General features: G+C 39.7%; 1 protein-coding gene across 2 annotated transcripts in view; it reads left to right on the top strand.

Annotated features, from left to right (window-relative positions):
• aplp1 (amyloid beta (A4) precursor-like protein 1) overlaps positions 1 to 17,589 on the top strand; it is a 40,542-nt gene extending 22,953 nt beyond the window's left edge. The window contains exons 2-17 of one of the 2 annotated variants that reach the window (XM_042490513.1): positions 2,294 to 2,473; positions 3,508 to 3,637; positions 5,552 to 5,664; positions 6,649 to 6,842; positions 6,938 to 7,245; positions 9,142 to 9,269; positions 10,563 to 10,637; positions 10,748 to 10,906; positions 11,037 to 11,165; positions 11,588 to 11,687; positions 11,791 to 11,958; positions 12,074 to 12,094; positions 12,227 to 12,285; positions 12,427 to 12,492; positions 12,610 to 12,753; positions 14,545 to 17,589. In XM_042490513.1, the coding sequence (XP_042346447.1) occupies positions 2,294 to 2,473; positions 3,508 to 3,637; positions 5,552 to 5,664; positions 6,649 to 6,842; positions 6,938 to 7,245; positions 9,142 to 9,269; positions 10,563 to 10,637; positions 10,748 to 10,906; positions 11,037 to 11,165; positions 11,588 to 11,687; positions 11,791 to 11,958; positions 12,074 to 12,094; positions 12,227 to 12,285; positions 12,427 to 12,492; positions 12,610 to 12,753; positions 14,545 to 14,643 (2,073 nt within the window). In that variant the 3' untranslated portion in view covers positions 14,644 to 17,589. Of the gene's footprint in view, positions 1 to 2,293; positions 2,474 to 3,507; positions 3,638 to 5,551; positions 5,665 to 6,648; positions 6,843 to 6,937; positions 7,246 to 9,141; positions 9,270 to 10,562; positions 10,638 to 10,747; positions 10,907 to 11,036; positions 11,166 to 11,587; positions 11,688 to 11,790; positions 11,959 to 12,073; positions 12,095 to 12,226; positions 12,286 to 12,426; positions 12,493 to 12,609; positions 12,754 to 14,541 lie in introns of both variants that reach the window. The other variant, XM_042490511.1, reaches the window with a different exon arrangement.
• The last annotated feature ends 510 nt before the right edge of the window (positions 17,590 to 18,099 follow it).

Raw genomic sequence — 18,099 nt, 5'->3', positions numbered from 1 at the left:
GTGCCCATATTTGGAAAAGAGGGTGGAGCAGTGGAGCAGTGGAGCAGCGAGGGGTGGATCTGACTAAGAGCCCATGGTCACTATCAGCAGACAGCCTGTAAGTCAAAGCAGCCCTGCGCTTAAATAAGCAAATAAGCATAGCTTTCAGCCGTACTAAAATGTAAACAGTGCATTATGTAAAATGACACCCTATTCACAGTTATAATGAATTATGAAATTAGCTATGAATACCAAAAGCATTTTTTTGTACCAGATTGTAAACATCTTTATTTCCACTGTAAAGCAGAAACAGAGGGGTTTATAGAGCTTGACTGGCCTCTGAAGCCAGCCTCAAGTGGCCATTTAAGGAACTGCAGTTTTGGGCACTTCTGCGCTGCTTGTTCCATTCATTTAACTGTGAGGTGATTCATTTACTTGCAAGGACTTGAAACTTGCTTACGATGGTTAATCCATCACTCTGACGTTGGCAGCAAGTGCTGACAGCCAGAGCTTTAGAATTGGCTGCGAACAGCATCATTTTAGAGAGGAATATTGTCAAGAAAATCCACAAGACAAACAATGGAAAGATGTGCAAAGCAAGAAAAGGAAAAAGTCAGTTTTAGTCAGTAGAAAGAAAAAGTCAGTAGAGAAAAAAAAAGTTGTGTAAAAAGCAGAAAAAAATGCCACAATGAAATTCTGTAGCATAATGACTGTGATAGGATTACACGTCTTAAGCAACTTTGTAATCCTCTGGTAAATTATATTCAAACAATACTGAAATTAATTGAAAAAACTATGGCCTATAAGGTAGCAAAATGCATTCATAAATCTAAAATACCCTGCCATGCTTTGGGAAATGGTCAGCAGTAATGAAAAGTAGATCCGTAATTTGTAAGAAATCTGCTAGGACATGCAGAAACACAAACTCCTTTTAGCATAATTATAATGCATAGGCTGCTGAGGGCCTTTTATATTTATTGTACATTTACTCAAAGGGTTTTATATATTTATTTTATTCTGTATGAATTTTAATTAGGACTTCAAACACTTGAGCTTCGGTCGGCCAAAGCAGGGCTTCCCTTTGATCAGGCGTCACTCTCCCATATTTTATCTCCTCCATTTCTTCCCTTTGGGCAACTTCCTTCTAATTGGCTCAGCGTCGCTCGTCTTGTCTGTCATCAGTAGGTCTATCTCTCTGTCTGTCAGCGCAGATGAAAGAATATGAGCTATACATAGGCTGCGGGGTGTGGGATGCTTGTTTGAGGAGTTTCAGGGTTGGACAGTAAACATTATCGCACGTCCTCGAACATGAGTGTTACTGTCAAATGATGCACCGAGAAACCCACGTCTGTTACTTCAGCTAAGTGACCTGCAGGAGACTGTGTGCATGTGCTCTGTAAACAACTCATTTTTGCACCAGAGATGACTCAGACATTCAGTGGAACATGATATGCTTTTGCTATTTCTCATGATTCTTTGAGGCCTCGCTGCCGTCAGATTTTCTGAAAAGTCTTTTTTGTCTATTCAGTGAGAGGAAGTCCTTGTTTGTGCTGTTTATAGAGCTTTTTCCTCCCCCTACCTATCTAACCCCCTCTCCTCTTTTATTCCTCCCTGGACTCTCTCTGTCTCTGTGCTGTGTGTTAATGTAGTGAAGTGGCCCATCGGTCAATGAGCTTGTATTAACACCTGACTCCAAGCCCTAGCTGCTGTTTCTTCCTCTACGTGGGGTCCCCTGGGCCCTCCACCAGGCGGAGGCAACATATCCCACGATCAATAACAACATCCTAGAAGGCCGCTGGAGGAGGGGAAGGAGACAGTCTTTTACATACTCTTGTATATTTTTTCACTCTGCACCTTCCTTTTTATCCACCACCCGTTCTGTCTATTCTCAGCTGTCAACTACAGTCAGCCAACAAGGAGCATTGGCCATCAGCCGATAACAGCGGCCTTTCATTGGCTCTCCTTGTTGCTCATTTCATGGTTATTTCAACAGGGAGTCTTCTATGGATCTTGCTCAATTTTTAGTTTTCCCGATATTCTCTTGAAGCATGCAGCGTGCACTCAATTCTCATGTGCATTAGCTTCCCCTTCCTTCCTCTACATTCTAGTCTCTCCGCTTCGATCTTTCACTCACTCAAGTCTTCACCCTTGCTTACAGTCTTGGTCTAATGTGGGGTAGTGCTGGAGTGCATCTAGGAATTATCTGTGGTCTACCCGCCCTGGATGGGCTTCAAACACAATATTATCTGTCAGTTTGTTTGTATGCACTCCTCCTCACCTCCCTTCTATCTGTCTTTCTCTCTGTGCTCTCTAGGCTCTGGCCATGACCGAGGTGAACGGGCCAGGCCCCCAGGTGGCGGAGCCGCAGATTGCCATGTTCTGTGGCCGTCAGCTCCTGCACATGAACCTACAGACTGGCCAGTGGGAGCCGGATCCTCAGGGCCGCCAGGGCTGCTTCAAAGAGCCAGGCGAAATCCTGTCCTACTGTCAGGAGGTAGGGCTCTGAATCTTTCAAGGGAAATAACATGAACCTAAACAACACTGTAATGAACACCAGTATGAATCAATACTTCTTACAGCAGCATTATCAAAACCAGAATCAGACTTTATGGCAAAGAGCTGGTTTTGAAAGAATGTAGCATGTAGCAATGTAGCACTTACGAAACTGCATATTCTTATTATCTAATCTGGTCTGTCTGACACCTGTCCTTTAAATCTATATATTTAATCATATATAGTAGAGTGATGGTCACCAGTTGGAATATTTCAATATTTCACTTGTAGCACCATCCGCTTCTCCTCCTCTTGTTACCTGATATGTGTACTCTTTACCATCACCTGTAAGGTAATCAATGGTATACATGCTGTCCAAACACTCCTCTTCAGAAATACTCATTTAAAGTGCAACAGAAACGGCAACCAAGCGCCATCTGGAGGCCAGAATAGACATAGCAGTTACAGACAGCAGCAGCCATGAGTCTGAATGGCCTGTAATGCGATTAGCAGACACATTATGCATCTGTGATGGCTTTTACACAAAGGCCTCCCTGTTTTCCTTGACATTTGTGATGAAAGCATTTTATTGCGCATTCAGACTCTGCGCCAGCTACATTTCTCTCACTATTAACCCCCATTATGAGTTTCAAATGTTTGGCCTCAATTTTAAGTGAAAGTAGTCAGATGTGAAATTGGAAAAACTGAAAGACAAGAATATTCAGTGAAATGATCATTTCAGTATGCCATGCCTAATGTGGCTTCAGACAAAGGCCTTACACAGCTAGTTAGTGGAATATGTTGCATGACTCTCGTCCCTGTTAGTGTCCTCCCCACTGACTGTGCTCTCCCATCTCCTCTCCCCGGATCCTGCAACTTATATTCTACCTCTCCCTCCAAACCAATCCCGACCCTCATCTCTAACCAATTTTTCCCCTGTCCACTGTTCCTCTTGTCTTCAATCCCTGTGTTCTGTCCATCCATCTACCTGTTTCTGTGTCTCTCGTTGTCTCTGCACGTACCTGTACGTCCCAGATGTACCCAGCACTTCCAATCTCCCATATAGAGGAGTCAATAAGACCCGTCACCATCCCTGCCTGGTGTAAGAAAGGTTGGGGCCATTGCCAGACACACCCCTTCATAGTCCTGCCCTACCGCTGTCTAGGTAAGCACAACAACACACTGCCATTAAATAGCTACACTGACAAGAATACATAGATTTGACTGTGTGCTTGAGGTCATGCCATCTGTTTTGTGAGATTAAGTTGCTTTTTTCTTTGTTTTTTTCTTTTTGAGTGTTTGGCCTTTATTTGATTTTGGAAACAGAAGAGAAAAATGGGAGGAGAAATAGGGGGATGAAGCACAACAAAGATCCCTAACCAGACAAACTAAGAACATTGCAGTTACCACCAGACCTACAGGACACACCTTTGGAATAGCTAAATATTTTGGAAAAGACACATATTCACTTTCTTGCTGAGAGTTCGATGAAAAATGTCAATGCTGCGGGGAGGATTGCCTCCCATGCACCTAAAATAACATGACACTTAGTTACTTTGTTTGCCCACTAGTCGTATTAGCCGTCATATTAGCTGTAATAGCATGAAAAAAAGAATACTTTTCAAGATGACTTAGCTGTTACTTTCCGTTCTTTAGGTGACTTATAAAACTTTTCTCTGGCGTATCTGGCCCTTGACTTTTGGGGATCATCCTTGAAAAATTTGAATTCCAGACATTTGACCTTTTTGATATCCTGCTAGCGTACCGTTAAACCTGTCAAGTATGTTCAACCCGTCTCAGCTTCAGTAGTGCTGGACTGTTAATGACTGGCGTCAAATGACAGTGAGTCACAAAAGTATCAATAAGTTTGTCCTTGTATGAGAATAATTAAGAATCATTAACATTTATGTATTATTAGAACTGTTGGATAACTTTTTCTTAATGTATGGGATTTTTTGGGTAGGATTAATGCATTTATGTTTTTAAAAATGGAGCATTTGAATTCTGATTTTATTGTCGATTACCATGGCAAAGATTTGAAGACTTCAAGTCAAACCTATAAACAATAACATATGACAGCTTCTGTTTTGAGGTATTGATATTTTTATTTAACTCTTTGAAAAAAAAAGTCAATGATCATATTTCACAAGATGCTGAGCTGTTCTTTTTCTTGGTTTACTGCATGATATAGAGAAGGCCAGGCCACACATTTACATTTGAACTACAGGATGCATTTTATGTGTATCATCAACACATCGTTTTGAGATGTTTGAGATTCTTTTAAAGCACTTCACAGTCCTCAACCTGTACTTGTTCATGTCTATGCAATAAGCATAGTTTAAGCACCAGATACAAATTTTCATTCATTTGAAAAAATTCTTTTACGTCTCTCTCAGTGCCACAGCTTTCTAATAGTGTTACTGTAAGAACGATAGATAGGCAGTGAAACAAAGTAGGATGTGTAGTTTAACACCTGCTATTAGCCACTAGGGGGGCAGATAGGCTAACAATGGATGAGTGAATGAATGAGTGAGTAATAAACAGTGAGTCACCCTCAAGCCTTTTGAGTCATATGCAAGCGCTGTAGAACTGGCTGTAGCTTGTTTGAGTCCCGCTGTACTGCCTGATGTTTGGGTGAATACTCCCCTTTATGCACGAGCCCCAAAGACCAGCACTTCAGGTTTAAAATGCATATAAAATATAGACTAAAACCTCTTCTTTATTTCTGTATGGCTCATTGTAGAAAACAAAGTAGTTGTCTGCATTTATGTTCTCCATAATAAATGTTTTATATTCTTTCTAAGCAAAGCACATTTTTACTTTATGTCCTTGACTTGCTACAGTAGCTGCAGTTTTTCTGCTCAAAGTGCTAGAGCATTACACATTTACACTTTCTGCCAGTCATAATTTATGCACCCCATCCCCATTTAACTATTCTACTTCACTATCATATACTTGTTTCACGTATTCTTTGTATCACTCAGCTTGTGTTCATTCATACACTCACTTTCTGTCCTCTCTATACTCTCCTACTTCCTGAACTCATCTCACACTGACCTTTTCCTCATTCCTGCGGCAGAGGGTGAATATGTGAGCGAAGCCCTGCTGGTGCCTGACCGATGCCGCTTCCTCCACCAGGAGCAGATGGATGTTTGTGAGAGTTACGTTTACTGGCACAACATCGCTAAGGAGGTGAGAGGGGCAGATAAATGTCAGTTTTTTGCAATTTTAGATAGTTGAAGACCGACCAGAGCTTTGTTTATCTGCCCGAACTCAATTGGGTCTAACTGGACCTGCTGGGCTCAGGCCAGGCTGGGCCACAATTTCTCAAAATACCCCCAAGCCTGTATTTCGTCTTGCCAACTTACCAGTGTTAGAGCTTTTTTTTCACATGTGAAATAATGAACAGTTAAGTTTCACTTTCACTGCACAGCCTTCCGGCTACATCTCCAGAGTATACTCTGAAGCAAATGCTGTAAGCCAACAGTGCCACAAATTTATGAATGGTCTAGTTAGTGCCACTATGGCACTATGGGTGCCTATTTATTAACGTAGCTTGTGTCACAAATGTCTGTTACAACACCTAAAAGACTTCAGTTGACTTTGGCATATCATAAAGGCTTTTTTATTTTCAAAAAGATTCTTTTGCATGGGAAAATCGTTCTTTTTATTCAGGCTCGGTCCAAAACTGCTTCTGTGGTTCAGACTCATGGGTTTATGTAGGGTCAGGCCCAATTTTTTTGGCTCCATTAAAGTTCTTAAATAAGGAGAAGGAAGGTTTTCAAGCCACATTAAAGCTGGAGGGTGATTTTTATGAGACTTTCCACTGGGGGCATTTTTGTGTAAACAATGAACTTTCCATTTGAGATTCACAACCTCTCCTGTAGCCAACCTTAACAGCAACAGCAGACAAGACCAGACAAGTCTACACAGTGGTGTGTGTATAACGTCATACTTTATCAATACGCCTACCTGAGGTGTTTTTTAAAGAGCAGAATGACTTCAAGCAGTAATACTCCCTCTTATCACCTCTTGCCAACTTTTTATGTTCAGTGAGAAGAAACTCAGAATTAGGTGTTGTTATATTCAGACTTTGCAGTATTTTATGCAACTTTTAACATTTTACCACTATGCATTGTGTTTTTTACTGTTTGGAATCAATTGCCTCTCCCTCAGGAATGCACTGCAGACAATCTGGAGCTCCACAGCTACGGGATGCTGTTGCCATGTGGAGACCATTTCCGGGGGGTCGAGTATGTGTGCTGCCCAGGCCGAGGGAGTTCCAGCGGGAAAGGAGAGACGGAGGAAAGGGAAATTCCCGCTGGTCCTCAGACAATCTCAACCCAACCCAGTGGAAAACTCAACACTTTGTAAGATGATTCAGCTTGACAACACAGAGATGTCGGAGGATGAGAGCGTGTATGTTAGTGGTCATCAGAGTAATGACTGTTCCGCTTCTCCACAGCACCAAAGTGACAGCCCCGACTCCGAGCCCCTCTCCTGACACAGATGTGGACGAGGCCGACATGGAAGAGGAGGATGACGAAGTGGTAGAGGAAGAAGAAGAGGAGGAAGAAGAGGAGGAGGAGGAAGTTGATGAGGAGGAGGCGGAAGAGGAGGAGGAAGAAGAGGCCATTGCAGTGAAAGATCCAGAGGAGTATGAATACCCTATTGACTCAGGTCCATACCAGACATCAGACTATCTGGACTCATTTTACTATGAGAAAAGCCACAAACCCACCACCTCTGCACCTCTGATGAAGGAAGACAGCTGTGAGTGTCCCTAATTTGTTCTACTAATCCTTGCATTGTTTGTAAAGTGTGTTGGCCTGCAGTTAGTGTGTACTAGCTGTGGTTAACAACACAAAAAGTCAAAGGACTAACTACGTGCTGACAGTGTCATGTCTTAGGTATAAATATAATGTTCAGTGCACATCTCTTGCACTGTATCAGCCTGTAAGCTTAATTTTCCTCTAACACATATGCCCATATTCACCCAAGCGCCTCATGTAGTGTTGCATGCCACAGACAGACAAATAGGTCTCCCTATGTAAGTATTTTTGGAAGCTGTATTCACTGCTCTTTTCATTTCCAGCCTCAGTCTCTCATCAGGCTCAACTGTCCGCAGACATCATGACCTGTATATGTGTAATTAAGACGTGGTGCATATCACACCTCCTCACCCACAGCAACCCCCATGCTTAAGCAGCAGGCCCCGTGCAAGTGTGCACGGTAAATGGAGCAGCTGACCACTTTAGTCATGAACTTGACTAATAACAAACTCAGAATTGTAAACCGAGACAGTGCTCACTGTTTGTGTAGGAAACTGTGTAAGCATTTAAAAGAAAAGCCAGTGCCTGTCAATAATTTTTGGGTCGTGGGGTGTTTTATGAGGTTTATGAGGTATAATTAATTTGAATGGTATACATCAAAACCCTCTTCAACTTTCTGTTTTTAGCTAATTTCTTTTTTGTTTGGACAATTATTAAATGTACACATGTAATACAGCAGGTAATTTTTATTTAAATCACTTTACATATTTTCACTTCAATTAAAGGTCGAGTGTGTACGAACTTGTAGCATCTAGTGGCAAGGTTGCATATTGCAACAAACTGAAACTTCTCAAGCTTGCCAAGCGAGTAGGAAAACCACGGTGGCCGATGTGAATAAACAAATGGCCCCATATTGACTCAGTGTTTGGATTTTCCATTGTAAGCTTCTGTAGGTACAATATGTTGGAAGGAAGAGGACCTGCTTTGTATCTAGATATAAACCGCTCACTGTAAGATAACAAAAACACATTGATTTTTATTTTCAGGTGATTAAAAACTAATGAAAACATAGTCATATCTAACATATGCTATTTATGAAGTATATTCCCCTAAATCCTACACACAAAAAAGTAATGCGATAAGGAAAGACTGCTGCACACACATATCCACTTATTGAGTAATAATGTCACATAACAGATAATATAATTTATTTCAATGTATGTACTATAACTAATTCGTTTAACTTGAAGTCAGATTAAAATGGTGTCACAGTCCAGGCCTTCCAGCAACTTTACTTTACTACTTACTTTATTTACTCGTCCTAAGTATGAAAACAAATGTTTCTTGATCACAAAAATATAATGAGTATATAAGGAGTCCACTGAACTAACGCTCAACCACTGGAATCTTTGATTTGATCTTGTATTGGTAATACGACTTGTACTTACATTTAGAATAATATTTAACACATGCTTATTTTAAAAACTCAGATACTTCGTACATCAAAATGGGACTGTGATTTCAGCACTTTTTAAAAACGTTTCTACTTTTATCACCAAATTTGGGATTAGTTGAAAGCCGGAGACTCCATAGTAATGATTAATCTTGTAGGTTGCGCGAAGTGTTTTATATTTGCCTGGTATTCTGCAGGGATTATGGAAAATATAAGATCCTCTATCTAAATTCTGTTCAGAAAAAAAAGCTATTTCTCCATTGTTGGTGGCTTAATTTTGACCCTTCCTCAAACTGCAGTGTAAAATTGCCGTCCATCCCTCGCTCTGCTTCCTCCGTGTCACATTTTGACCTGGGCTGTTCTTTTAATTACAGGATGATTGCTCTCTGGCTCCAGTAGTCTGCGTTACAGTAATAACCTCTGTTTTCTGTCCCTCCAATCCAGTGATTACACCTCGGCCCACAGATGGCGTTGATGTTTACTTTGAGAAGCCAGTGGATGACACTGAGCATGCCAACTTCCTGCGTGCCAAAACAGACCTGGAGGAGCGCAGAATGAAGCGCATCAATGAGGTGACTGTCACAGGGCTAAAAACAGGCTAATAGTTTGTTGGCTGGGCAGTCGCCCTGAGACCTGCTGTTACATTGCTTTCATTTTCTAATCTAATATGCCAAACAACAGGCCACCAGTTTGCACATGTATTATGTATTATAATGTATTTTGTGCATTTAGGGAAGCAGATAAAAAAAAAAATATATATATATAAATTTCACATATGCCCCTACAAAAAGGAGCTGGGTTGTATGGCCTTGAATTGATATCATGGACAGTATATATTCCCATGTATAATTAACCCCTTTAATGTTATATCTGTGCAGCACAGGACTCTGAAATACAAAAAATTTAGTTCAAGTTATTATTGACAAACTATTCATATACTTGCAAAGTTTCATACAGCATGTGATGGAAGTTAACAACTTATCACACTGCACATCGGAGTTTGCATGCATGTGTGTGTATGTTACACAAGACAGCAGCTGTACAACTTCAAGATCGTCTTTTTGATTTGTGGTTTTACCACAAATACCATGTTTTCATGGCTGCAGTCAAGCCATCTCGCTCAACAGTTTCGATAATCACCATGTCTTTAGATGCACAGTTAGGATGTGTTTACTGTTCTTCCGTAACTAGCCTTCTTAGTCAGTCAGTGATGGTTTTTCTTTTTAAGTCAAATGTTTCTTTTAACTTCCAGCATCTTTTTCAGATGATAAAATATGTTATCATAATAACTCTTGTCTAAAGGAACAGTTCAACATTTTTGGAAATATCCTTGTTTTTTTCTTGCTGATTTTGTTCTGTGACTTTGACTTTTCCCAGTGAAGAGATCATATCTGTGAAACACTTAATATGTCATTTTGACTCTTCACATTTTGTACAGATTAAATATACGTGATATAGATACAACATGTTATATCCTTCAAGTGTGCCAGGCGGGTGTTGATATGAGCTGTGTGAGATACAGCAGTATAAATGTTCTTATCTAACCTTACACAACATAATAAGTGTCTTCCCCAAATGTCGAACTTTGCTTTTAAGCTAGACGTCCAAGGTTTTTAAAATCGAACCATGTCTTAGAAGATTGGTGACACTGTGTTATCAAGTGCACCAGTTAACAGAGTTGCACTGTGGCTCCTGGTGAATTTAATTAACATGTGAAAACTTAAACCTATTAAAGGTTAAACAAATGGTGCGGCCAAATTAATGTTGTGTGCCTCTGTCAGTGTGCTGCTGTTTATACAGGTTATTCCCAATTTCATGTATGTGAAACTTGAAAATAAACTGATATGTCTCTTGAAATTCCTCAGATCATGAAGGAATGGGCAGAGGCCGACAACCAGTCAAAGAATCTTCCAAAGTCAGAGCGACAGGCCCTGAATGAGGTTTGTCAACCCTCTATATCGGCTTTATTCCATAGCCGACATCCTCTCGTGACAATGCAGCAGCAGCTTTACTCATCCTTGTATCCACTCCCTCTTCTTTGCTCTACCAGCACTTCCAATCCGTGCTACAAACACTGGAGGAACAGGTCGCTGGAGAGAGACAGAGGCTGGTGGAGACTCATCTTGCCAGAGTGGAGGCCATCCTCAACAACAACCGCCGCCTGGCCCTGGAGAACTACCTTAATGCCGTAGAGTCTGAACCCCCTCAGGTGAGTCCAATGTGGAGCGCATTGTAGGGGGGAAAAAGCAGCAGTCACAGATCTGTTTTAGATTCTTTCTCTGTGGTTCACTTTTGTCACTGCGTGGAACTTCCCGACTTTGTCCTCTCTTCAACTCCAGCCGGAGCGTGTCCTGCAGGCGCTGAAGAGATACATGGCTGCAGAGCAGAAGGACCGCAGACACACACTCAGGCATTACCAGCATATTGTGGCAGTCGACCCCCAAAAAGCTGAGCAAATGAAATTCCAGGTGTGTGTGTGTGTATGTTTCAGAGTGTGTGAGGTGTTAACTCAGGGAGCCCTCGCACACAGCTGTGCTTTTGAGATGCAAGGTTTCTTTCTGCTGACCATGAAACGTACAGAAAATTGTGTGCCCACGAGTAAGTGCATGACGCAGAGGAGTTAATAAATACTGAACTCAAAGAAGTGAACCAGCTCCAAATCTTCTTTTGATTAATCTTAGATCAAAGCCGGTCTTTGCTGACTTCAATCGCAGATTCAGACACACGACTGCGTAGAAAATCTATCTGGGATTTCATTTTTTAATTCATTTAAGGAAGCAATTCACTGCTTCTCTTTTCACAGCAAAGACTCATTGTTTGAGCACTGTTGGCTTTTTTATTTATTTTTTTTGTAAAAAGCCTAAGAAGAGTGGGTTTTTATATTTTGCAGGTGTACACACATCTACATGTCATTGAGGAGAGGATGAACCAGAGTCTAGCATTGCTGTACAAAGATTCTACCTTGGCTGAGGAGCTGCACAACGACATCCGTAAGCTTTAACTACCATCATTTAATCAGTTTTTATATCTGCAGACCCCCATGGGAAAACGTCTTGATGACTTATGTGTCTTTTCTTTATGTGTCTCCTGTAGAGGAGCTGATCAAGGCAGAAAGAGGAGACATCAGTGAGCTCATGACCACCTCCTTCTCGGAGACCCGCACCACTGAGGAGCTTCTGCCAGCTGAGAGCGAGGAGGAAAAGGATGATGAGGAGGAAGAGGAGAGAGCCTTCCAGAACAGGCCTTATCCTCCCCGCATTGGTATATACATCCACATATCACTCATACAGACACCCACAAATTCAACATCTGTAACGATCATCTACTTCTCACAGGCTGCTTGTTAATTATAATTTTTCTCTGATTTTCTCTAAAGAACTGCAGTCTAATAAGAAAGGTAAGCTGATATTCAGTATCATTAAAGCATGGATTTCTTTATGTTTACATAATTGCAGTGTTTTGTATTTCTTACTTTTGCTCACTGCAAAATGTCTTACTCCATTTTTGTCTCCGTCCTCTGTATCTGCAGTTGATGAGTATGATTATACCACATCTGAGAGAGGTCCTACTTATGAATATGAAGAAAAGGTAAGATGATCATCTAAGAGGGTGGCAATGTTTCAAATAGACTCCATCGCAGTTCAGTAAGCAGTATGCTTAGACACATGTATGCTATATTTTCAATGTCTCAATATTTCCCTAATTCTCACACATTCCCTCTCCTCTTAGATTAACACCTCTGTGGAGCTCAAGCAGGTCGTAAACAAGCCTCCAGAGATCGAGAGAGATGAACTGGTAAGGGAGAATAAGCATCATAATGTTCTTGTGTTCAAATTTAAATAACCTATTTCATTTTGTCCCTACATGTCTCCCTTGTTTGACATCTCACTGCACATTTCTCTCTTTCTTTAGCAACCTGATGCCTTGGAGACATTTAACCGTGGCGCCATGGTGGGGTTGCTTGTGGTGGCCGTGGCGATTGCCATGGTGATGGTTATCAGCCTGCTGCTGGTGCGCAGGAAGCCATACGGCACAATCAGTCATGGCATCGTAGAGGTACGATCCATGATAGGCCTTTAAATTAAGTCAAATGCAGTCTTTGAGGACCAACCTGTGATCTCACACTTCTCATAGTTTAACTAAAAAATGATGTATATATCACATTATTGTCTGCAGTCACACTGTCTAAAGCATAGCATGGTTTTTTAGAGTTATTTCCTGCCCTTAAGGTATCCATCGGCTTCCATTTATTTCATATTGTGTTGAAGTAAAAAATAAAAAAAAAACAGTAGCTTGTTAGATGGATGGATATCAGTCCATGACCCTTAGGGGATCCTCAGTTACTGCAGGGGTACTGCCAAATTATTGTTTATTAATTTAAGTTTATATATTCATGAATATAAATCCAAAATATCATGAGCAAAGAAAAACTGATTGATCAATTTAAAAAAAAAAAAGAGTTTACAGCACACAACCTTGATGATAGGCTAGCTGTTACATATGAATCCTTGTGCGATCATGTAAGCAGGCGAACACTGTATCACTCCACAACAGCAAGGCAAAATAGTTAGCTAAGCTACTATTGAAGTGTGTTGGCAGATTAGCTGTAGGCTATTATTATTACAAGTGAAAAGACATTCTTGTGGGCCACAATGGATTGTTTTGCAACTTTTAAAGCAAGAGACTCTGACAAACCATCCACCTCAGAAACCAAAAAAAAAAAAAAACACAGAGGAGTGAGGCTAACAGATCTGGCTATGCTGCAACTGCTGCTGACTTAGCAGCTACATGCAAGAAAAAGAGATGAGAGCAGCCTAACCCCACTCACTTGGGCCAGACGACTGACTGAGGTAGCCGTCTGCAAATACAAACTTAGGGTTTCAGTATGTCTTCCACGTGTAATTTTAACATTAAAACCACGATGCATAGATATCTAAATCTGTTAAGAATTATTTAACAGCTGAGTACTTTATGCACCATAAAAGGGTATGTTTATACTTTGAGCCACCTTACACTTATTGTGGACCCAGTTTAATATGCAACTCAGTTTTAAACGATATATGTAGTAGTGAGTTTCTGCTCCATCTCTCTTCCAGCTAAGGGGCCCTTGGCCTGAAAAACAGACTTGTGCTATGCTTTATTATCAGTAAAAATATGAAGTTTATTGGCTATTATTGAAGTATGATACTAAAGTATATAAAGCCTTTAACAACTGGATTGCCATTAGTTTTCTTGTATTGCATTTAGATGCCTTTCACTAGAATTCTAACCTCTAAAACATGAGAAAATTGGTTTGATGTCTTCCAAAAACACAGGAAAAAACATACTGAGCAACTTGGCAAGACATGTCCTGCAAACTGCAAAAAAATAGTAACATGGAAATGATCTGAAAATTAGCTAGGGGGAATATTTAGAAAAAAAACAGGGAGAACTTGAAAACTATATTTGTAATTCTCTTAAATTTAAAAAAAAATTGCCCCATTTTTCTTGTAACTTTTTACTAATTTCTTACTATTTTTTGGGCCATTTCTTGTCAAGTTGCTTGCCCCCTTCCCATGTTTTTGAAAAATCAAGCTAATATGCTCAGGTATCAAAGATTAAATGTGCTTAAACATGTAAAAAACATTGGTATGATCCTTTCGGGTGGTAGGTAGCTTAAGTTGGCTCCAGCTTCATGCTTACTGTACAAATATGAGAGCGGTATTGATTTTTGCTTCCATCTAACTCTTCTATTCAAAATGATATAAATATACTATATACATTCACATCTCAGCTGACACTGTGGTCCTTGCGTGTACATTTGTCTTTAGTGTGTAATAATTAGAGCTTTTGTGTGTCTCACAGCAGGTTGACCCCATGTTGACACCAGAAGAACGACAGCTCAACAAAATGCAAAACCACGGCTATGAAAACCCGACCTACAAATTCTTTGAACAGATGAACTGAGGTACTTGTGCTGCCAACAAGTCATGCCTGACCACTTGTTTGTCCCCCCTCCCCCCTCCCCCCATTCTTCCTTACAGTGGTGTCCAAGCTACACTCCCTTTGACGGATTTATGTGTTGCAAACATACTGTAACTGAATAAGTATGGGGTACGTCCCAAACCCATTGTAAATGATCGACAACAACCTATCATCATTACCAGAATGTGAATAATGAAATATGATACAAACTCACATCACCTACTGTAATCTAATACTCCTCTGGGTTAGAGTCTGAGGGTTGTTCTTTCCATTAGCGGTGCCACAGCGTTTCATAATCCTGAAAACATTCACCTCATAGACAGGACAACCATCCCAGTGGCATGACTTGACCTTTTGCTCCTCACTAGAAACTGAAGTTGAATGGTGCATAATGCTTTATAGTATTTATTTTTCAGTGGTGGTCTCTTTTGTTCAAATTGTACCACAGTTAGGTATGATGTATCTGTGTAGATGAGTGTGAGTGACAGCCTAGTTAATTCAATTATGGTGTAATTCTCAAATTGAAACCTACTCAGTGACAGAAGGGCAATTACTAAGCTCAATCTATTGTTACCTCCATGAGCTACAGTAACATTGGACAATACCTCTAATTTTAAGACATGAACATCACGTGAGGATGTGGGGGTGTTTTCTTTAAATGTGTGAGACATTAAGGCTTTAATTTCAAAACATAGAAGGCCAAAAAGACCACACTAGTCGATACAGAACTGTGTGCTGGTGGTACAAAAAAAGAACGTCATGTTTTTTTAATTCTGAGGATCTACCCTCAATATTATTATTGATTATTTGGCAAAATATACCAAATATTCCACTTAGCTAATCTAGTCAGTGAATGAGTTTACTTTATCCGTACTGCTACCTAAAGAACTGTACAACAGAATAATCCGAAGTCCGTTATTTTAATGAAAGCATGACAACTTGGTGTATGATACTGCTGTATTTATTTGTGTTGTTCTTGTCATTGCTTTTGAAAAGTTGGAAATGTCACTGTTCAAAATGGACACTGTAAATAACGTAAGAAATACATACTAATAGGTGTAGACATTTCTATGATTAATTTGCATCGATGTAATGGAATAATACATAAAAATAGTACATTGTGCTGTTACGAGAGGGAAAAACATTTTCCTAACATGGCTGATTGAAAACGGACTGTTGTAAAAACCAGCACAAGACAACGACACAGTAACTTCTTTCTGAATGTATTTAAGGTAGACGTTGAGATTCCATCTTCTTTTCAGTAATGCATCATCCCCCTAGTAGACCTTAATAAGAGTAGTGAAGTTCAACAGACAGACTAACATGCCTGGTGCCCTTGTCATCACTTCCTGTAGCAGCCTGTTCATTTTCACATTTGGCAGGTGTGTAACAGAGCAGAGGAACTTAAAGCTTAGGTGTGTTGTACCGTACAGAGCAGCGGAGGGTAAAGAGGCTACAGCGTAATGTGAAGTGTCAGTGTGTGCAGTAAAAACAGAACACACTCAGGCATGATAGCAGTAAAACATACTGTATGTCTTTAAAATCTCCCAGTTTGACAAATTTGGACTCAAAACACTTTGAATGTTAGTACTCTATAGATGCTATATTTAAGTTAATCTCCTGTTAAATAGCTTTTCACTTAATGACTCATTGTAGTTTGTCATATTTATGATCAACATAGTACCCTGTATAGGTAAGTAAAAAGGGATTGCCCCTTTTTTTTCTGGCTGATTGTTAAATGCTTTGTGCGTCAGGTTGAATTTCCTTTAGCCACTTAATTCCATCAGACCATCTTGGTTAGGAAGGTCACGTTGTGGGATGTTGCTTTTTTGTTCATCAGTCTTTAACTAGATGCTATAGTGGAGATAATCCATACCAAAATCTGTTCATGTTTGATTTCTTTATGGTGGAAGTTTTTTTTTTTTGTTTTGTTTTGTTTTTTAAAAAAAACCTGCATTTGTCCATTCGGCGGAGAAGTTGTTTACTTATAATTTGTTGTTTTCGTGTCTGTAAAGAGTTTGACTATCAGAGGTATGATTTAGCATTAATCTTCAGTTTCTCTCGTTAGGCAGGTTTATTGCAGGTTGCGGTTGTGTTATGACAGGTGAAGAGAAGTCATAGCCCTTGTATAATTTGTACAGCTACGTTAGTGAATGAAAACGTTGTATGTTCACAGTTTAAGTCAGTTGATCTTGTAATGATACTTCTGAAACCATAGATGAGAATAAGCTTGCCTGTGTTTCCCAAACCACTGAAGGTTTCTTACCAGCATTTAGCAGACTTAGAATGGTGTATACTGTAGTTACTCAAATCACATTTGTACGTACGTCCTCTGTCAAATTCTAGACTTCTTTGTTGGTCTGTCCCCTTACTTCCCAACAAAATATAAACAATGTTATTGAGATTTTAATTGCTGCATTATTGCCTTTTACAATGCTGTGTTTTGGATGTAATTATTCTGTATTTTTTATTTCTATGTAATAATCAGTTGGATCAAGGGTCATGCTTTTCACCTGTAAGGTAAATTTAGAAGCTTGTATGAGAAAACATTGACAGGTTTACAACGTTCAGAAATGTGAAATGTAGACAGACATATTGCCACTGCCTAATTGACAAGGTGTGGCACTAAGCACAAGTAGAATCAAATTGCTCAATTTGTGTACAGGTTGCTAAATGTTAGACATTGATTCTGTCTGTCTGATTTCAATAATACTGCATTGATTTTAGGGATGTTCAAAGCATCATTGAGAGAGCTGTTCTTCATTTTCATTCAGACCTTTAACCAAAGACATGCTCCACAAATAAGCAGACAGATATTCCTATTTGGCAAAATGTTCTCTGTTGTGTAACTGTATTTGCAAGCAATCTGAGAAATTAAAACTGATCAAGCTAACTAATAGTGTAATAAAAAATGAATGACCCATAAAATACTGTGCGTGTGCTTATTCAATAACATGCAGATGTGCTTGATTTTAAGAAGACTGACACTGTGGTCATCTGACAGAGAAGCTTAATTCAGTCATCTATCCCACAGTGGCAACATGCTAGAAAATTTTGATTATGATGTAACCTGTATAATGAACCCTGTGATGTCAAAGCCACAATCAAGAGGGGGAAAACTGTCTGACTAACTCATACTGGAAAATTAGCTGTTTTTTTCTTACATCTCCTCAGTTGAATTCTTCAGAAAAAGAAACCTAAAGCACACTTTGAAGATGCCTGTTTTTTATACATTACAGTATGAAAGCCTATTAAAGAAAAAAGTCCTTATAATGAAACACTTTCCCAATATAATGAGAAAATCTAAAAAAAATAATGAGAAACTTTCTCAGATGAATGAGTTTATCTCAAAATAACTCAAAAGTGTGTACCTCAAAATAATGAGTTAGTATCTAAAAATACAAGTTAGTATCGAAAAATACTATGAGCAGAGATGGA

This window comes from Plectropomus leopardus, chromosome 7, assembly GCF_008729295.1.
Source record: "Plectropomus leopardus isolate mb chromosome 7, YSFRI_Pleo_2.0, whole genome shotgun sequence".
NCBI classification, from domain to species: Eukaryota; Metazoa; Chordata; class Actinopteri; order Perciformes; family Serranidae; genus Plectropomus; species Plectropomus leopardus.
This window is presented reverse-complemented; position numbering and strand designations above follow the sequence as displayed.